This window comes from Zootoca vivipara, chromosome 8 (genome assembly GCF_965207765.1).
Source record: "Zootoca vivipara chromosome 8, rZooViv2.hap1.1, whole genome shotgun sequence".
Lineage (NCBI taxonomy): Eukaryota > Metazoa > Chordata > Lepidosauria > Squamata > Lacertidae > Zootoca > Zootoca vivipara.
The window spans coordinates 29,702,294-29,724,808 of record NC_142591.1 but is presented as its reverse complement, the minus strand read 5'-3'; the positions used below and the strand labels follow the sequence as shown (position 1 = coordinate 29,724,808).

At 40.1% G+C, this 22,515-nt stretch overlaps 1 protein-coding gene across 3 annotated transcripts in view; it reads right to left on the bottom strand.

Moving 5' to 3' along the window:
* The window catches only part of CDKAL1 (CDKAL1 threonylcarbamoyladenosine tRNA methylthiotransferase), a 250,115-nt gene that overhangs the window by 143,599 nt on the left and 84,001 nt on the right, over positions 1–22,515 (bottom strand). For all 3 annotated transcript variants that reach the window (XM_035126314.3, XM_035126316.3, XM_035126315.3), the window contains one exon: positions 14,650–14,770. In XM_035126314.3, coding sequence (XP_034982205.1) covers positions 14,650–14,770 — 121 coding nt within the window. The remainder of the gene's footprint in view (positions 1–14,649; positions 14,771–22,515) is intronic.

Sequence of the window (22,515 nt, the reverse complement as noted above, 5' to 3'; positions counted from 1 at the left end):
CCTTTAAAGTTGGTTTGAATGAGGCTCGGGCGCTCTGCTGGGTGCCAACCCAAGCCTCTGGGAGCCGGCAGGAGGAGGAGGAGGCTTGCCGGGTCATCACTCAGCAGCGCGCGTGGAGCGCCCCGAGTCTCTGGGAGCGTTGCTGCTGCTGGCTGTTGGCTGCCGGAGGCTCGGGGCGCTCTGTGCGCGCTGCTGGGTGACGACCTGGCAAGCCTCCTCCTCCTGCCGGCTTCCAGAGGCTTCGGGGCGCTCTGCGCGTGCTGCTGGCTGCCGACCCAAGCCTCCTCCTCCTGCTGGCTCCCAGAGGCTTGGGTTCACTCCTGAATCTCTGGGAGCGTTGCTGCTGCTGGCTGCCAGAGGCTCGGGGCGCTCTGCGTGCGCTGCTGGGCGACAACCCGGCAAACCTCCTCCTTCTCTTGCCGGCTCCCAGAGGCTTGGGGCGCTCTGCGCACACTGCTGGGTGCCGACCTGGCAAGCCTCCTCTTCCTCCTGCCGCGGCCAGCGTGCTGGGTCCCGCTGGCTGGCTGGGGTGCTCCGTGGAGGTATGGCTTATTTTCGGGGTATGGCTTTTATTTCCTAAATGCTTAAAATCCTGCTATGGCTTATATTATGACTGCGTATTAAAATAGGGAAAACACGGTATTACTAACTGCTCCATTGTGCTTTCATGGAATCATGATCTTATTATTCCTAGTATTGTATCTACTCTATTTCCAGCCTGCATCATTCTTTCCTCACCCCTTAAGTTGTGGATCATCTGATGTTTAACAGGCAAGCCATTGTTTGTTTCTTTATCTCTCAAACACTTGCATTGTTATATGCAATAAAATAATTAAAATTTGGGGGGGGGGAATGTTACTACTCCCACTAATTATAATTATTCTTTTTAGGGATTGTGAACATAACCCAAATTTGTGTGTATATTCAATTTAATTCAATCTTTTTGTATTCTTGTATGTAGTTTATATTTATGTCCTTTCCTTAATTTTTTAAAAGTCCTGTAAATGACAATTCTGGCCCTGAACATTGCTGGATGGAGGAAGAGTGTGATAAAGTTATTACCAGTAACTAAAGAAAGAATTTTGGGAAAGGGAAATGAAACCTTCACTTACTTATTAGTAGATCAGCCTAAATCAGGCATGTCCAAAGTCCGTTTCGGAGGCCTAATCCGGCCCACAGGTTGATTTAATCCGGCCTCTGTGGCAGTATATGTCCTGGGGGCAAAACTTTGGTCAGCCCTCAGGCATGTTCACTTCATCAAATCTGGTCCTCTTTGAAAAAAATTTGGGCACCCCTGGCCTAAATTATCAACCTTTCATCTTTCTTACATTTTAAATGTTGTGTTTGTACGTGTCCTGCCACATTTTCATATCTCAGCTACCAAAAACCAATCTGATTGTCTTGATGTACCTTGGCCCAATCTTGCCTTCCTATTTTAAATAACTCAAGCCTGGAACTATTCCAGGTCACCTGCTACCAGATACTATAGAAATAATGGCTTACATACACACTTTGAAAAAGAATAGATAGATACTCTTCTAATCTGGTGTTCAGCTCATGAGTCAGTCTTAAGCAATTGCAACTGTGCAAGATAAATCCATTTCCTCTCTTTCTGAAGCAGTGGCTTCCTGGCAATATAGATGTGACAAGGCTTTTTATTAGACAATAAATTAAGAAAAGTACACATTGGAGGATAAAAAACCAGTTCAATGAAGTATAAGCAGGCACAACCTTCTAGTCAACCGTCACAAAATTTTCCCAAGTTGCAAGAATAAATTTGTGAAAATAAACAAGGAAGAAAACAGATGTGGGTTAAATGAAAACCTGTGATAAAGGTAGATGGGGTAAAAGTGTATGTGATATTGCTCAAATTGTTCAGTAGCTGAAACTTCTGTGAGCTTGTACCCAAACACCAACTTTTCCTCTTGACATGGATATTGTGCCTTTTACACAGGAATGCTCAGAGATAGCTGAGTTGGTAGAGCATGGGAGTCATAGAGAGGTAGAGATCTCAGGGTTGTGGGTTCAAGCTCCAAGTTGGGCAAAAGATCCCAATGCATTGCAGGGGGTTGGAATAGATGACCCTTGTGGTCCCTTCCAACTCTACAATTCTATGATTCTATATACCTGTGGCCTTTCTGAAGCTGAACTAAAGCTCCTATCGTGGCTGACCATTGACCATGCTGACTGAGGTTTCCAGGAGCTGGAGTCTAATAACAGTTGGAGGGGCACAGGTTCCAGGGTGACAAGCAGAAATGCAGCAAGTGAAATCATTCCCACCATTGAGGGCATACACTTTTAATCACACAGCTGTTAAAGGCATACAAACCTTGCAACAAAAACAGCTGGCAATTGGAGGCAAGTAAAGTCAACATCAGGGCCTTCCCCCCGCAGCTAACTGACACTATCTGTCCTGAGAGAAGGAAGAACAGAGCAAGCACAGCAAGCGAAAACAACAGCAGGGCCTGCTCTGATCAGGCTGTCCCTTCCCCTGGACCAATTTTACATTTTATATCATTTATTTGTTTTAGTAAACTGCCTTGGGAGCATTGCCAATAAAATGCCTTATAAAAATACAACAAATGCATAAATAATAGTAATGACTGAAGCAAGCCACATTCCGCATATATTGTTGATGTAATCTTTGCTTGCAAGTTTTCTATTTCCACATATATAGCTCTGTATTTCCACTGTCTTAACAGTTCTACAACTGCCAGTGGAAAGGGAAGTAGCCATATATTCATAATCAACAGGAAATATATTATATATTATTATGAAGGCTGTTTCACACTTTACGCACACCATGGCAGATGCATAAACGGTGTGTCAATGCGCTCAGGAGCTCTAATTTGCCGCAAGTCCCTGACATGTATACAATGGATATTTATAGAATTGTGCCTGTCAATCAAACTTTTGTGTGTTTGCTACAGGGTGTACATGAGGGTAGCTGCTGCAAATGTGACTGCCGTGTAAAGTAGCTCAGACAGTAACACAGCTATTTGGCTCAGTATTGGAAGCTGTGAAGAAAGTTTGTATTGAGATCTCTATCGAAAGCTAATACACTTTAGTCTAGTGCTCAGAGATCAGAATGTACATCTCAAATCTTACAACTTTATTGATTATCTGTTTGTTTCTGGACTCAATTTAAGTGGTTTTTAAAGTCCTAAATGATCTGGGACAAGGTCATCTTGCTCCCATAGATACATGCCTGGACTTTGAAATCAGTCTTATAGGCCTTTCTCTTGGTGCCATGATGAGGGCCTTTTCAATGGTGGCACCATGGCTCTGGCACACTATTCTAACAGTACCGTGCCAGAACACCCTCTCTAACCTCCTTTCAACAAAACTGAAAATTAAAACCTTTTTTGCAGGCTTTCAGTGTTTAATTCTGCTACTGCCTCAATTCTGAGTTTTAGCCTTAATTGTATACAAATAATATGTGTGTTTTTAGCAGCTTATTTTAAATGATTGTTTTGCATTGTATTTTATGTGTATCATAAGCTGATCATGGTATGATTATAAAATAATAGGATATAACCAATAATTATATTCAGCAGCATGGTTGAACAATTAAAAAAATAAAATAGTTCAAAGCATTTTATATTTGTACATTTACTCTGCCAACTCAAACTACGCATTCTCACAAAAATGTATCTCCAAAACGTAGGACATTTGACACCTAACAGCCTTTCCATGCAAGAGCCACAGCTTGCCTTCTTCTGCAGATGGTGGAACCAGTCAAGGTACCATTATTGCAGCTGCCTTTCTAAGAGTATAGTACTCTCAAGCCTCAGTTCCCAGTTTCATTACCACACTGTGAATTCTTCAAGGAAGAGTAAAGGACCATTCTGGACTGCAGTCCAATGCAAGTTTAACCAACCTTAATTTTTAGGCCTACTAAAATCAATTATCTAAAAACATCGAACCTTTCTTGTGACCTCTGCAATTTTCTTTATATGACATGACTGATTAGGAAACCAAGTAGAAAAGGTGAATATTAATATTTTCTCTTTACTATTCACACACATTAACCTCCATTCCTTCCATTTGGAAAATAGTTAACCCACACCACAATGTTCTGCATATTTATTTTGATAACCTGTTTTGTCAATAGCTATTTCTATAGTCATATAGGGCCATAAGAAGCTCACATGTCATCTTGTTGTCAAATGTCTAGTTGAAAATACAAATACCGGTAGTGCTCAGGCACAATTGACAAAGAATTGTACAATAGAATCATGTGATTTAAACAGGTCCCTTCAATTCAATGAGTCCTGGTATATTAAACCTATAGTGAATATGGAATTCACGCCTCTGGATGAAACTTACTTATATCTAGTGTAAACCTGCATCTGTTTTTCTATTTTCCCAATGTTGGTTCTTTTCTCTCTTTTGACATGGTTTAGAACTTAAGCTAAATCAATACAAATATCAGGGAGAGGAATGGTTATTTACCCTCAAACCATGGGAAATTGTACAGTGAATCAAGCACAATCTAGTTTGCAGAAAGTACGCCAACAAATGAGGATAGTTTATCAAAGTAAAAAGAAAAACAGATTGGCAGAAGCTGGGAAAAGCAGATGACTAAGCAACCCCTTTTGTAAACACACTTGCAGCTGTACTTTCAGCCTAATAGGAACTCAAGTTGTTGAGCAACACGTTACCTTGCTCCAAGGTAACTAAGGCTTTAAAATGAGTATATAAACACACATGACTCACACACAAACCCCAAAATACAAGCACACTAGACGTTTATCTCTTAAAAACAAGAGAGACACCAAGTCTCGTTCTGGGCTGCTATATAAGAGATCATGGGACTGCCAAACATTTGCTGAGAAACTAAATTAATAGATGTGATGAGTGGCACATTCCTGCTTGACCTTTGCATAAACTGCTTTCTAACTCCCCACCCCTCACTCCATCTACAAATTCCCTTTACAAAAAAACAAAAAGGAGAAGGAAAGAAAAGGAGAAGACTTCAACTTATTTTGGGACACTTGTGTTCCAAGGGCCTACATGCATTCACCACAACATACATAGGCTCCATATACATTATCCCCATCCTTGAAGTAATAAAAGACACAGAACCTATTTGGAGTGTACAAGCTTAGGATCTTTTGCAAACAGAATTTTGAATGTGCAGAGACTGAGTGTGGTGAGTGGAAGGGACTGGGAGATACATCCTCAACACACCCAGTGGAAGAGACTCTCATGAGAGGTGATGGACTCTCCTTCCTCGGAGGTTTTTAAGCAGAGGTTATATGGCCATCTGCCATATATGATCTAGTTGAAATTCCTGCATCACAGAGGATTGGACTAGATGACCCTCGGGACCCCTTCCAACTCTACAATTCTATGATTGTACAATTCTATGACTTATCTGCAGAGGGCTATGGGGGAATAGCATTAACTCAAATCAGATTGCTGAAGCTCAGTATGTTGATATGCCATCCAACAACAAAATGTAGCCCAATTAATGATGGGACAGCAATGGATGAACACCAGATGAACCAAAGGACAGGAAATGTCTTGATACTCTAGAAAACAGGACCATTTGTTTTCAAGCACACAGAAGCCTTGATGTTTTCAAATGTAAGACTAGATCTACTATTTAGATTGCTATTTTGAATGATTCTAAGAGAGAAAATAAAGAAGCTGACATTTCTAGAATGTCTTCAAAGTCAAACTTTCCTGTTACAAATGAAGATATGGACAACAGCCAGAAAGATACTTCTAAGAACTGGTAAATGTGCAATACTGGGGATTGCTTAAGCTATGTTTTTGACCTTTGCTTAAAAGTATAACTAAAAAGAAATTTCTTCTCATTCTTTCTTCCTACTTACTTACTAAGAGCAGAGAAAGAAAGAGCTAGCAATTGGACAAAAAGCAATGGTACTCCCCTTTAAAAAGAAGACGGAAAATACCTCTCGGGCTTTATAGCTGGAAATGCACTGGGCCTTTGTTCCAAGAGAAAAAGTGACATTACACAACACCTTTGAATAAACTACTCTTGGCTTGGCTCAATAAAAATGCAATCTGAAGCAGTTTGAAGCCAATCTGCGACCAACATGGCATAACAATTTGGGCACATATTTTGTAAGTCACAGCCAAAAAGAGAAGACTACATTTCTTTAAAATATATGATGTCAGCCACTTAGATTAGAAAAATAATGGGACAGACTGTGATCTGTGAAACTGTCTTTCCATTCTGTTATTGTTAACTATCTGATACCATGAATATTTGATATACTCCAGCTGGTGCTCTTGCATGCTTCAGGCCTGGCAACAGATACTTCAACAAGTTATAGTTAGACAGGAACGATGGCGTCTGCATTTAAGATCGTTTAGTTATCCTTAAATAATTCAAAAGCAGGAAATCACAAAACAGTTTTTACCTCACAGAAATATACCATATCCTAAAATGCATAGTTTTGACATTTCACTGATATCTGTCCTACATCTAAAGTATGTTTTTCAGGTGTCTTTTTGTTGCAATTAATGCAAAAACTGTACTTTAGAAATGAGTGGGTGGGGAGAGAGAAAACGATGCATATTCACAATCAAGGAAAATATAGGTTTTCAGCTGCCTAACTGCTCAAGAACCAAATAATTTTGACTAGCTATCCATCCCTACAAGAATTAGCTCCTAAAAACATGCTGCTATTACCAAGCAATTTGAAATATAGATTCAGTCTTGCAGCCAACTATCTTATTGGAGCAGTAATAAACTTTGGCTCTCATACTTGGCATTTTCTAACAAATAAGGGAGTAGATTTCTACAGAAAAATAGGAGACCCCCCCAAAAACAGGAAATTATGTCTTACCCAAACTCTTTATTAATATTAGAATTCTTACTCCTGTATAATAAAATGTGGTTACAGAAATTAGCCACTCAAAAGGCAGGGTTCCCCCCCTTTTAATATTATAATGAGAAAGTATTTCTGGTTACAGGATTACAATACCATTTCTATGGTATCAAGGGGTCTGGTTTGTCAACAGGGTGGATTTGATTTAAATCAAACTGATTTAAATCATGATTTAAATCACGATTTAAATCACTAGTCAGTAAGGCTTGATTTAAATCATAGTCGATTTAAATCACATGAAAAACTTAAATACTGTCCACTCCAAACAATCAGAAAAATATTGTTTCTATTCTATTCACTGAACTTCTTGAAACTTAGCACTGAAGGGGTTGTTTCTGTATTCATAGGTTTGTAGAACAATAGGATTAAGGTCTTTTTCTCAACTCTGTTCATGTTATAACATTTTTGCTGTGAAGAAGAGGCATGTGATCTCTGTTGAGTCAAATTCAGTTTTGAGAACTGCAAAAGTAAACCAAGCATCTGTGATAATATCTTGTAGGCAGAGAATCTGCCCAATAATCTTACAAAAACCTCTGGAAGAGCATGACATTGTGAATGGATTAATGGCATTTATTTACCCCCAAAAATAAACATATACAACCTTATTCTACATAATTAAAAAACTAATCTTTATTTCATGATGGAATAACCTTTGGATGGTAATATATTTTCCTCAAAAAGCATTTTATTTTTAAAAAAATCAGATTTAAATCAAAAAAATCCGATTTAAATCAAAAAAATCCGATTTTTTTGATTTTTTAAAAAAAAATCATTGATTTTTATCCACCCTGTTTGTCAAACAACACAACATTCGAAATTACTTTTATCAATATATTCATAAGAAATTATGTCAGGTGCAGAGTCTGAATGCAGAGTGCTAAAGAAGGTAATCAACAGAAATTATTTTGATGAGAACCAAAAGAGTAATTAGCCTTTGCTTAAAGTGAGCTGTCAGCACTTCCTTCAGTACTTTTCTATTTCTTGCTAACAAAGAGGGTCTTCTACTGGGAAAATAAAGGCCAATTATAATGAAGCATTTTACGTCAGCAGGCAAATTTCATCTATGAGTGCCATTCTGAGTATGAAATTCCTCTGACATACAAACAAGATTTAGGAAACATAGGTCAAAATTATATTCTCAGAAAGACTTAACACAAAATAGATATGTAAATTCTTAAGTTTGCAGCCCTGTGTACACTGACACAACAGTGCCTCCAATAAATGCAGCGAGATTTACTTCTAAAGAAATGTGAAAACAGATCCAGTTGCAAAGCTATTGAAAATAACTTTCCTTTCAGATACTGAGCAGATGCTTAAAATATTGCAGTTTTTGAGACTACAGTAAATTAAAAATGCTCACAGAGTTTTAGCTAGCATGGGTTGCAATGAAAAATAGGCCATTGATTAGTGCTTTGGCTATCCTCCCAAGGGTGTGTGCGCATGAGCATGCATGTGCTGGGGAGTTCGCACCCAGCACATACCACTGTGCTGAAAAATGGGTTGCAGGACTAGACAAGAAGCCATTAAGTTAGCTTGATCCCATAAATATTCATAGCTGGAATGACAAGTAATTTAGCTAAGTTCTGTATTTGGAAAGTCCCTCCTGTTGGCCATTACAGTGAAACATGAGGTATAGAAGGCTGTGCAACAGCTTCACAGAGACTGAAATACCCACAAGAAAACTGTGGAGGCAAAGCATTATCAATGACAACTTGCCATGCCTTCTCTCTGCCTTACACTCTGCTACATCTGGCAAGGCAGCAACTTAACCCAGGCGAAATAAGCTGGGGTAACTTGCAATGCGAGCACAGGTTATAAAGCTGCATTCAGTTGTGAGCTCAATCTGAAATATTCACGGACCATTGCAGCAGATCGTGGAATTAGGCAATTATGTTTATTCATGTAAGAACACTGCTGCAATAAGGAAATTAACATACCCTTAACCACTCCCTTGTAATAAAAGTATGCTGCCTGTGATCAGTAACCACCTACAGGTGGCCAGGTGCAGCCCCTGCTGCTACCACACGTGAACACATTCTCCCCATTCTGGAAGATGACAGCATGCAGATGCAAGCACGCATTGCAATTTTCACAGATGGAAACACAACAGAGGAGGCCACTGGTAAACTCTTCGTCTCCCCTGGCTGAAGAGATGCGCACATAAGCAGGGGACAGACGAATCAGAGCATGAGGATAGTTGAATGGCTCCCATCAGATGTGGAACGCCCTCCCATCAGATGTCAAAGAGAAAAACAACTACCAGATTTTTAGAAGACATCTGAAGGCAGCCCTGTTTAGGGAGGCTTTTAATGTTTAGTAGATTATTGTATTTTATTTTTCTGTTGGAAGCCGCCCAGAGTGGCTGGGGTATGTATGTATAAACAAACAAACAAATAAATAAATATTATCCCAATACTTATCTGCAAGGCTGCCCAATCAGTAGCTGCTTGCACATTTCACAGTGCACATGTAATCCAGCACCCCAAGGGAAGATCCCTCTATCCTGTTGTGTATTTTGAAACCACTATGCTAAGGGACAAAATGGATATGCTGAGGGAGAGCTGTGATCAGGATCTCTAGTCCCCCCCCCCATTTCCTCCTTTTTATAACTAGTTAACAACCCTATTCAAGCAGCTTCAGGTGGAAGTAATGTTGAAACCTTTCATTTTGCACCAATTCCCTTGATCTGTATCACCTTCTCCAACTGCTATTGGGGAGAAACTAGAAACCCAGAAGCTCCAGCTTCTGTGGGGGTTGTTGTTTTTCTTTATTATTATGCTATGCATTTTTGTGTTTTTATATTGCAAACTGCCCTGTGATCTTTGGATGAAGGGTGATATAGAAATTTAATTAGTAATAACTACTGCAAACTGTGGCTGCCAGAATATATTGGCCAGTGAAATCATACTATACCAATACCTATTTACTTCTGGGCCTAAGGTGCTCATCTATATAGGCCGTAATAGCTAGGATCGCCTCCTCTTATATAATTCTGCCCATGTCTTAAGAGCTTTTCTCCACAGTCCATTATTGGGTGAGATTGTTAACCAGTTAAGACAGTTCCATATAATATTCTCTAAAGTCTCACCTATTATATGCTTCTTTTGGCTAAGGTAACATTTTTCTTATGTATATTTTCTGCCTGGTTAATGATGATGTTCTCTGTCACACTTTAAAGCAGCCCCATGATTTTTGAAATTCAGAACACTAATTTAGCTAAATATCCTACAAAATCTATTGAGGGACATTTCTAAAAGCTTCTCTTAGGAAACGTATGTGTCCTAAGAGCTTACTAATGGAATCACAGTTCAGAAAAGTTACGTGGACCATTATTGTAATTCTATAATATCCAAGTCCTTTAGGACAGAAGGAGCCAACACAGTGCCCTCCAGATGTCTGGGATTAGAACTCCCAGCACCCTTAACCTTTGTATTGTGTGTGTGATTGCTGGTTTTTTTTAGATATGCAATTTGTGTGTTTGTTTATTGTGAAATCACCTTGAGATGCTTCATAGGAAGCAATATCAATATCATCATCATCAAGGCGGCTCCGAGTCATGTTGGCTATGCTCTACGCTTTGCCCCCCGAATTGGAGGCAATATGCTTCTGACTACCAACTGCTGGAAAGTGCAGGTGGGGAGAGTGCTCTTTGCTTAGGCTCTGCTTGCACGTTTCCCATGGGCATCTCGCTGGATACTGTGAGATGGATTAGATGAGCCACTGGCCTGATCCAGCAGGCTCCTCTTATATTCTGAAGGGCTGCTGTTAAGAAAAAGCAAAGGGCCAACTATTTCAGTGCAACCCTACCCAGTGGATAAGTTGTAATTCACAATTCTAAAGGGGATGCAACTAACAGGAACAGTAGCAGGTCTGGCAGCACATTCCTTATGTAAGATGCTGCTGGAACGATGCTGGATTAAGATAAACTTTGAGCTATAAAAACTGCACACGTTGGCTGCTCTTACCCCTCGAGGCAAGTGTGGGAATTTCAAACTAAATATATAAATGCATAAATCTAAAGAACAATGTTCTTTATATCAGCTCAAACATATTCAGTGATGTAGAACTTCATGAATAAAACAAAGAAAATAATGTTAAAGTACTTAGATTTACAAAGCTGTGGTTAAATATTTGGACAAGTAATTGGAAAAATACTGTGTGTCAGAGATCCCATTTAAATAGTTTAATTAAGAAATAGTATCTTTGATGTATTCCAGTACCACAAATACATGTGCATGCATGCGCGTGTACACGCACCTCTAAAAACAGACAAACATTAAAAAAAAAGATTTTGCAATTATTTCTATGGTAAACAATTATTTTTCCCTCTCTCGTCTCCTAACCTATATCCTTTTTGCTCTCAGTAAGATGGATCCACATCACCTATTACTGACCACTCCATTTAGCTTTCTCATTTTTAATTACTCTTTGAAGACTCTTTGAATGTGCATGGTTACATTATGGCTCAGTTCACAACTAACGCTAAACCAAGCTATGGCTTAGTGTGAACGTGAGAGCCCCAGGACAGAAGATTGTGTCTGTTTTCCTCCTTTGGTCTTGCTGATTCTGCACTGCTATGGGCTCAGTCACTGTATATTATGCTCTAGGAGGCTTAGTTTGGTCCAAATCAAGTATACACTTCCAGAGTGTATACTTCTGGTAAATGAGCCACCACCATAGCTGCCAAGTTATCCCTTTTTTAAAGGGATTTTCCCTTATGCTGAATAGGCTTCCTCGCGAGAAAAGGGAAAACTTGGCAGCTATGGCCACCACAGCCACTGGAGGGCTGTGAAATTTGTGCCCCAGGCTTTTTAGTCTAAGCAAATGCTATCTGAAACCAAAAGGACACATTCGTTGACAGATGCGATTTCACCCCCAGCTCTTCTACCCCACTATCTAAAGGAGAAGGCAAAAACAGGGGCAGTGCTGGGGAAAGCAAAGTTTCTGTGAGGGGAAATCGATGGACCAAGAGAGGATAAACTCATGGAAGAGGACTGTTTTCTGGGTAAGGGAGCCGCAGTTCCAGAAAGAACAAAAGGCAAGCAGGGAGGCGGGGAAAGCAATGAATATGGGGAAATTGGACTGGGGGGGGGGGAGAAAGGAGGAAGGTTCGTGTGTTACTGCTGTGTTAGCAACCAGGGATGACCCAGGCAAGAGAGATAGTGTTCTGTTTTTAATTAGACCAGCTGCTTGCCTAATAAGAGATACACCACAAAAACAATGACATTTGCAGCTCAGTCTTCTTTTACATAAATAACTGATTCTGCAGTACTTAGTTCCCATGGTGCAGACTTTGAAGTAGATAACACTGTCCTGTAACCTCAATTCACCTTAGCCCACTAGTATAAGCCTTTGAGAGTCAATTAAAATGCAGTTACTTTCATTGCAGTTCTCAAACAGTGTTAGAAACTCAGATATATAAGCTAGGCACAAATGGGTCCTGAAACCAAGGTTACAGTCGCCAAAAGGGAATGTTTAGTTGCCATTTTGGGGCAGGAAGGCTTTAAAGTCTTATTTTTCAAATGATGGACTGACTGTGATTGACTCTCAGTTAAACATCTAGCTAGTTTAGATGACAACCTTGAACTACGTTAAGAGCTTTGAGAACTTGAAAAGTCATTTGATCCAGGGACAGTCTATATATTCTGACCTCTTGTTCTTAATGGTGACTGCTCCTGCTCAGGCTGCACAGAAAAAAGCAAATTTGATCCAGAAATTCACTCCAATTGAGCAGATAAAATGTAACTGATAGAATTCTACAGGGTGGGGTGTTAGTGTGTGCAAAACAGTCCAGATCCAATGATCCTCAGGCATATACTTCCAGATGGTAGAGATGTCAGGCACTATTCTGGCACCCAGGCATCTTCAATTGGTTGCAAGTGGCCCAAAGCCAGGTGCAAAATGCACCTTACACCGGGCTAATTTCGAATACTGTTCTCAAATCATGCTTTCTTCTGTTTTTTTAAACAAGACATACCTCTTGCAAGGTGTAGTATTTTTTAAAAAAATTAAAAAAATCCTTCCAGTAGCACCTTAGAGACCAACTAAGTTTGTCATTGGTATGAGTTTTCATGTGCATGCACACTTCTTCAGATACACTGAAACAGAAGTCATCAGATCCCCTCATATAGTGAGAGGGTGGGGGGGCACCACTCAGAAGGGTGGTGGAAAATCGGACTGTTTATGACTGCATTTGGTCTTATAGGAAGAATTTACGACTGTTTACGACTGCAATTGGTCCCGCAGGAAAAGCAAGGGGTGGCTAAAGATAGCTTTATCATGTATAATGAGATAAGAATCCAATGTCTTTGTTCAGACCAGGTTTCTCCATGGTTTTAAGTTTGGTGATAAATTGCAGTTCAGCAACCTCTCTTTCCAGTCAATTTCTGAAATTCTTTTGTATTAAGACAGCTACTTTGAGATCTTGTATAGAATGTCCTGGGAGATTGAAGTGTTCTCCTACTGGTTTCTCTGTCTTGTGATTCCTGATGTCAGATTTATTTATCCTTTGGCGTAGCGGTTGGCCTGTTTGTCCAATATAGAGAGCTGAAGGGCACTGTTGGCATTTGATGGCATAAAAAGTGAGGTATGACTTCATTCACATCAGCATATTTTCTGAGGCGATCAAGTTGCCACATAGTAAAGCTGCATGCTCGCAATGCCCTCAAAAATGCTACAGTGGTACCCCGCAAGACGCAATTAATTCATTCTATGAGTCATTTCGTAGTGCGAAAATTTCGTCTTGCGAAGCGCGGTATCCCATAGGAACGCATTGAAATTTAATTAATGTGTTCCTATGGGCAAAAAAGAAGTGCAAAAAAAAAGGCACCGACTCACCCGCCATGGCCGGAAGTCTGTAAGGCTCTGGGGAGGGGGAAGCAGGAGGAGGGCCAGGGGTCTCCTCCCGCCGCAGCCTCCACTCCTTCAGATGCCGCCACTGTTGCCGCCAAGGGCCGCCTGGCGAGCCCTGCTGCTGCTCCTGCCGGATCCCGCCAGCCGCCAGGGAGGAGCCGCAGAGGCCGCCATGACCGCTGAGGAGGGCAAGGCCGAAGCCGCGGAGGCCGCCAAGAAGGGCAAGGCCAGAGCTGCGGAGGCCACCAGGAGCGCCGCGCCGCCGCAGGAGGCAGAAGCGGCGGCCGTGGACGTCACCCCCGGCCGCGACGGCAGAATTGTAAAGGTAAGCGGCGGCAGCGGCGGCTTCCCTTCCCACCGCGAGGCTGCTTCGTCTTGCGAAGCACGGCCATAGACGACTTCATTTTGCGAGTCTTCAAAAAAAAATCGCAAAACGCTTTCGTTTTGCGATTTTTTCGTTGCGCAAGGCGTTCGTCTTGCGGGGTACCACTGTATTTGATTTCAGGAGAACTTTCCAACACTACCTTGTGGGTCCTGAGGGGGAAAGCAGCTCCATGGTGGTTCCTCTAACCACAAAACAGACATGGAAATTGGCTGTGTAAAGGCTGGTGTAGGGAGAGTTAGTCATCACACAAAAGAGATCTATCACAACACAAAATTATGTTTTCAGGAAAGATTAGAAATAGCAGAAACTACAGTTTAAGCAAAAACACACACCCCTGAATTTTTATAACTGTGAAATGTAAGTAAATAAGTAGGTAACTTGTCTTAAAGTATTAATGCTACTGAATATCATGGGAATTTTCACTGTTTCCCCCTAAATTGTTCTTTATGGTATGACCTGAGGCAGCTCTGCATTAAGAATGGACAAAAATGAAATTGAATTTCTAGGCAGTATTGAATATTTTATGTCAGTTTGAATGATGCTTACCCTGTATTGATGGAAATTATTTCTATCAGTGGGTTCTTTCTAATCTTTGGCAAATCCAATCGCGCTCCCCCCAACCGTTTTCCATTATCCTTTTTCTGACCCAGCAATCTCACAGAGTGACCTTCAAATAAAGGGGAAAAATGGTACCATTATACATAAACTCATTTGTTTTAATATATTCTACTCAAATATTTTGCATTTTGTTAAACAAAACAGACCCAGGAGTCTTCTGGTAACCAACAACTTACCAAATAAAGGAAAAGCCAACATTAAAATTAGTTGTTATTATTATTATTATTATTATTATTATTATTATTATTATTATTATCATTATTAAGCTTAGCTCCTTTCATTATATTTTGTTCGGCTATTTGACAAAAGCAGGTCAATCAATTTTAAAAGCCAAATTCCCAAGAAACAGCATTTTGATTATAATTGCTGTAAAAATATTACTATTGAGTTTAAGGGTGTTGTTGTTCCTTTTTGAACAGTATTAGACCACAAACCCAAAGTTGTGGGCAGTATGCTTGAACTGATGGGTGTCAGCTTGAGCAAGAATTTCCATTAAGTTCTCACAAAGTAATGCAAAAAGATTCGGATGAGGGAACATTTTCACAATACAGCCCAGTTTGTTGTGCTTCTCACGTATAATACTACTGACATGTGAGCACTTTATAGGAATTTATGGCTTCATCTGTAGCTTAAGTGAGCTCATTCAGAAGCAACTGCATATTGACTTCAAAATATTCAGAGCACAAACACAAGTATTCAGAAAGCTCCTTTTCCATAATTCTAGACACATTGTTTCAGGTCACCCAAATAAAAAAGAATGCTTTTTTTTCTTGGGGGGGGGGGGGAGCTTTGCAAAATACTGAGCTACAATTTCTATCTATCTATCTATCTATCTATCTATCTATCTATCTATCTATCTATCTATCTATCTATCTATCTATATTCTAATAACAGATTGGAATTGGCACCTGCCATGGTAATAATAATAATCTTATTTCAAATGTAAATGTAAGTAATCAAGATTAGAAAGCCCAACCAATCTGAGTAAAGCTCTCTGCAATCGCCAGCTCCTTCAGCCTGAAGCGAGATGAGCACCGCACCCCATAGTCATGTTTGACTGGACTTAATCAACCAGGAGTCCTTTACCTTTACCCATTTTACATGCAGGTAAATTAAATCCAACTAAACATCAAAAAGAGCTTTCTGACAGTAAGAGTTGTCAGATAGTGGAACAGACTCCCTTGAAAGGTGGTGAACTCTGCTTCATTGGAGGTTTTTAAGCAGAGGTCGGGTGGCCATCAGTCATGAATGCATTAGTTGCAGGGGTTGGACCAGATGACCCTCGGGGACTCACCGAGCAGCGCCAGAAATTGCGTCTACACAGTTGCAGAAGTGATTTCTGGCACTGCGGACATTTTGGAAATGCGCAACGCAAGAAATCGCTTCTGCACATGTCCGCGGCAGAAGCGATTTCCGGTGCTGGCTGCCTATTTCCAAAATGTCTGCAGCACCACCGGAAATCGCTTCTGCGTCTGTGCGGCCCACGCCAATAGTCTGTGGGAATCCTCCGTCCCACGGGCAGAAAAGGTTGCCGACGCCTGGTCTAAAATGATGAAACAACTTCACTGGAAATAAAAGAACACCTAGCTCAGCCCATTTCAATAAAGTGGGTTGGATCCAGACTTTGGCATGCTTAGTCTAGACACACTGAAAGCTGACAGGGCTTAAATTAATGATTATCTTCGTTGATTTGAGTCTACGTACAATCCTAACCCCCTGATGGTGATGGCTGTGGGCATTAGGATAACATGTAGGCCTAAAGCTGTGCCCTGAAAGCTGCTACCAGCTTTTCTGCTGTGGTAACAAGCAGAAAACCCTAATCTATGAGATCCAAAGCTCCATGGATGCCTCAAGGGGCTCAGTTCCTGTCTCCTTCCTTGTGGCTGGCAGGATTCAGCATAACATTACATGCATTAGAGCAGGCATCCCCAAACTTCGGCCCTCCAGATGTTTTGGACTACAATTCCCATCATCCCTGACCATGCTCCAGCTTCCTAACCTAACTATCAATACATATTTTTACAGAGCTCCAGATAGCTGCAGATAAATAGAATCCTTCCCTTTAAGAAATAAAAAAGCTATTTTCAAAAGCTAACATACTGAGTTTCTTTTGTACTGTAATACTGTTATCTGTGATCTCTTTTGTAGCGAATTCAAGTGTAAGTATGAAAAAGTTATGCTATGAATCTTAAAATGCATGATTGTGTAGGGAAAGCTTTTAAAAAGGCATTTCATCTGAATAAGGGAGCTGCTATCTGCCAGCTTCAGAAGCCAGCAGATAAGTGTACTCTCAAGGGAAACCAAAATATAGTCATTTGATATGCTGAACACATGGCATGTTTTTCAGTGTTTTACAACTGAGCTGGATCCAGAGCAAGTTAGTCACAGTTAAGATCCCATCTACATGAAGTGTTAGTTCATCTTCCCTCACTATCCATTTTCCTATGTGTTGTGACTTTTAGAATCTAAGTCTGCCGACAGGGATTATCTTGTTTGTTATTGGTCTCTTGTGAGTTTTGAGGGACGAAAAGCAAAATAAAATGCAATCAATTAGTGTGACTAATATTACATGGATTCAAGCCATTCTCTATTCCGAACAACAGAGCAGAACTGCAGAACATTTGGTTGCTGCCTGAGAAAAAGACAACAAAATTACCATGTGAAGGGCACTGAATATCAGATTTCAGATTAGAGCATTGTTGATACTGCTGCTACTGTTTACAACCAGAAGCACATGGACTCGCGGCAGTGCATTGGATTCAAATATGCCAAGCGCCCTCTTGCTACACAAAACTCAGAACCACTAAAGGAAGAAGGTAACTTGCTTCACATAATTGTTATAGCCACACATTGAGGAGGAAGAAAAGACAAGAGGAAAGCAGGGGGCAACTTCCCTTTCCAGCTATAACTATTAGTTTTAGGTAAATTAAGAGTGGAACAGTTTATCTGAAGATACTGTACCTTCAGTTGTTTTATCTGAGCAGCAATTTTTAAAAAAAATTTATTAAGGATTTTCTTGGTTTACAAAGGTAGTACAGAGTCTCATATATTTCCCATGTATCGTTTTTACACATTAATCTTGATTGTTGAGACATTAGGAAGAAAAAAGGGGGGAGGGGTGGGTGGGCTGGGGAGGTGGGTAGGGTGGGGTGTCGATGTTTCTCTTTTTTCCTGGTATGCGTGGAGGTTCAGTGTCAGTGTTCTGAGCAGCAATTTTGTTCAATAATATCCATCATCAAGGTGAAGAGAAATTAAAGGGAAGGATGAGTAACATATAAGTAAACTCCAAGCTTTTCCCCTCCTTCGTTCTCTCACAAGTGAATAAGCCAAAACAGATGGACAACTCACTAATTAGTGGGAAAATGGTAAGAACTATTTCACAAAGTCAAGTAATTAGCATTATGCTTACCTACAAACTTCAAACAAAAGCAAAAACTATTTTCATTTAACCATGATCAACACTTTTTAAAATTTTAATAGCCCTAAAGAAACAGACCATTAAAAATAATGGAATGCCTGGGCATTCCACCACCAGTCAGGCCAGAAACTCTCTCAACGTCAGCATGCTATAAACACCCATTGTAGGGAGCGCATTTCTCATTATCTGCTGAAAAATTCAAAGAAGAGAAAAGACTTCCCACGTTGACCAAGCAAAATAAGTGTGAAGCTTGAGAAAGAAAGAGTGGAAGAAAACAAGGGGAAACACGCCTAAATTGGTTAAACCAACTACTGTACTCAAGCAAACGATAAAGCTTATATTGAACATAAAGCCATCAGGCATGACAACTCTCTCCCCTGTCAAGCAAGGCAAATAAATATAAATCTGGTGAATACTGTGAGAGACAGTACTGGACTCAAACCATCAAAATGTATTGGCATACCTCTTTCTGTTTAAGCTAAGCAGTAATTAATTAGTATTGATTCAATTAATAAGTAATCTACTCTTGTTATTCACATAGTGAAGATATATTATATTTAATATTTTTCATGTGACTAATGAACATCAACAAATAAGGCTACACAGAGCGTGTCATTGGCTGCCCACACTATGGTTGTGATATGGTGAGCATTTCTAGATTTAAAAGGACAAGATATGAAAACTTTTACCGATGAACACAACTCCTTTGCTCCACCTCTCTCACTAGCTGTAATTAAACCGGGAAGTCTATATTAACTATAGTTTCCCAGTGCTCCAACTATACACATACAGTGGTGCCTCGCTAGACGAATTTAATTCGTTCTGTGAGTCAATTCGTTTTGCAAAAAATTCGTCTAGCGAATCCGATAGGAATGCATTTAATTTTTTATTTTATTTTTGCCCATAGGAACGCATTAATTGAATTTCAATGCATTCCTATGGGAAACCGCGATTCGCTAGACAAATTTTTCACAAAACGAATTCGTCTTGCGAGGCAACCTCTGCTCGAAAAATCTCTTCGTTAAGCGAAAAATTAGTCTTACAGGGCATTCGTCTAGCGAGGCACCACTATCTTTTTTGATCTGGAATTGGAGTTTGAATATTCACCCATCAATTCAAAGTTACCGACAAGCCTTTCCATCTCTTTTGCTAAGGTTTTTTTGGGTAGGTGGGAGCACATCATTTCTCCTCCCATTCCACCAATATCTTTCATATAAAACTCTCCCATTAATAACACTACCTCAAGTAATACCCACTATGATAATGTCTCCTTTTTCTATTTCTACGACTGACCAGATTCCCATAAGTTATGTAGAACGTATCTTCCTCTCTTCTCCAACTAAGTGTTTCATTTCAATGCCAGTTCTATTATTATGATTCAAAAATGTTAGTGTTTTATTTTAAAGCTTAATTTACTAGTTTTATTTAATTTACCATGGCTATAGAAAGTTTAAAAGGAGAGCATCCTTCCATATTCTGGAGAAGAAATGGAAGTAGGAAGTAACAAGTTAACTGAATGCACACATGAGTGACTGATGGGTTTTTACTACTTGGATTTCACTACCATATAGGAAGAAACATCCACAGTGATTTTAAAACATTGAGTGTGAAGAAATTATATGACTATTTTGCTACATTGAGTGTGAAGAAATTATATGACTATTTTCCCATCTCTTGCAGGGGCTCAATTAATGCCAGTGCCTTCTGTCAAGAGTTTGGGTGTAGCCTTCGATGCCTCCCTTTCCATGGAGGTGCTGGTTGCATCAACAGCAAAGGTGGCATTTTTCCATCTGCGCCGTATCAAGCAGTTGGTCCCTTACCTCTCTCACCCTGATCTGGCCACAGTGATCCATGCGACGGTCACCTCCAAGCTTGATTATTGTAACTCGCTCTACGTGGGGCTGCCCTTGAAGCTGACCCAGAAACTCCAGCGGGTGCAGAATGCCGCGGCGAGGCTCCTTACGGGGTCCCGGCCGCGGGATCACATTCATCCAGTGCTTTACCAGCTGCACTGGCTCCTGGTGGAGTACAGGATCAGGTTTAAGGTGCTGGTTTTGACCTTTAAAGCCCTATGCGGCTTGGGACCCTGGTATCTATGGGACCGCCTCTCCTGGTATGCCCCGCGGAAGACCTTAAGGTCCACAAACAACAATATTCTGGAGATCCCGAGCCATGGGGTGGCTAGATTGGCCTCTACTAGGGCCAGGGCTTTCTCAGTGTTGGCCCCAACTTAGTGGAACACTCTTTCACAGGAGACCAGGGCCCTGCGGGATTTGTCATCTTTCCGCAGGGCCTGCAAGACAGAGCTGTTCCGCCTGGCCTTTGGGTTGGACTTAGTCTGACCCCTGTGTTTTTCCTCCCTCATGGCTTGAATTTGTGGACTACTTGAAATGAGGCTGCATTTTAAATTTTAATACTGTCTTTTGGTCTGTATTTTAATTAATTGCTTTTTATGTTTTATTGGAATTTTTATTGGTGTGAGCCGCCCTGAGCCCGGTTTTGACTGGGGAGGTATAAATAAAATTTTATTATTATTAATACATGTACATGCAGCAGAAAGCTGAAATAAGGCATAGGTTTTCAAGGCATGCACATGTGACAAAATATATGCGTGCTTGTATACACATTGATTGTACATGCTTTTTTCAAAGGACAGTGATCTCATTGTTAAAAAAATGTACTGTGGAAAACAGCCCGGAGAGAATGTTAGAGAGCACTTTGATACTTCTACTCTTAACCACCCTGGAATAAATATTATGAAGCCATTACATAAATATTGAAACAAACAAACTGCTAACAAACACTATGCCAGTAAAAGCATTATTCATTAGGCTATACAACACACACACACACACACACACACACACACACACACACCACATAAGCTTTTAGCAATCAACAATAATAAAATAGGCTGGTAGCTAGCAGTTAGCAAACATTAGTTAATATTTAAACTAGGAACAGATAGACCATATTACTAGACACATTAATGTGACTGAAACTTAGTAAGCGTATATGAAGTCTGAAAAGTTCAACATCATTGAAGTTATTTCCTTTGACTTGTTTTCAACAATCCTGTCCAGTGACCCATTTCACAAAATGTTTTGTGAAATACTCTAGACTGAAACAGTTTTTGCTCAGTCACAAAGTCTAGTTTCCCCTTAATCCCATTGGGGTGCACTTTATATGCATGATAGCATTTGATTTTCCTGCAGGAAGCTAATTAATTTGATTTAAAATATTTAAGCCTGATCGTGTTTGCAGTATTAAAATATCAAAAGAATCTGACATAATTTTGTGTCAACAAACAATAATTCAGCACTCTCTTGTGGTCATAAAGCAAATGCCCTTACAGGACCTCCAATCTTGTGGACCTCACAGGACCAGATATCCCCAGTGTTGCCATGATGGCACTGGCAACAAGGACAGAATTACAAGTACATTCTCCATTATGCTTCATTATCATGTCTTTATCAGAGTCTCTTCTTTATATGCCTCACCTGAGAGAATAGCAGAAGGTAGCCACATGAGAACAAGCCTTTTTAGTGGTGGCCCCATCTGAAGAATGGTCTCATCAGGGAAACGTACCTGGCACAATCAGTTTTTAGGCATTAGGCTAATACCTTTTTATTCACCTAAGCCAGCCTCTAGAGGAATGCTCATCTTTTAGCAGAGTGGGTAGGCTCGTTATTATTATGTCACTGGACAAGCATTTTAGGCATTTGTATCATAAACTGCTTCAAATGTTCTGGCTTTGGTTTTATTGGCTGAATTTTATTTTGTTAAGACACTATGGGGCTCTTTTTGTAAAATGCAACAAGTGTAATAAATAAAAAAATAAACAAACGTGGCAGTATAAAAGTGCTGAGATTCTCAGAGTGATAGTCTGTATGGGACTGTAAGTTGTCAGACAAAAGTGAATAAAAATAATAATCTCTAGAATCATAATTTCAATTATTATCATTGAGGATTCAGTGAGTACGGTACTTTACAAAGCAGAATGCAGTTCCCTTCCCCAAAGATCTTAAATTCTAAACACAGATATAGCTTTTCTTTTACTAGACATGTACTCATGATCAGATTGTGAGGTAAGTCACATTGGTCAATGCCCACTGGTATACAGCCACACTTATTCAAAATCAACAAGACACAAATAGGCAATAAAATGAGCAATGATCTCTTGGAAGTATTTCATATCATGAAATAGTAGTAAAAGAAGCACTGAAGCAAGATTAAAGGGGTGGGGGAACCAAAGATCTAAAATTGTGCATTTCTATATTGATGTGGCTAAGGTTTCTACAGATTTTTCTAATATATTCAGCACATAATGTTTACAGTTCAGTCATTATTTACAGTACATGCATGATATATTTCAA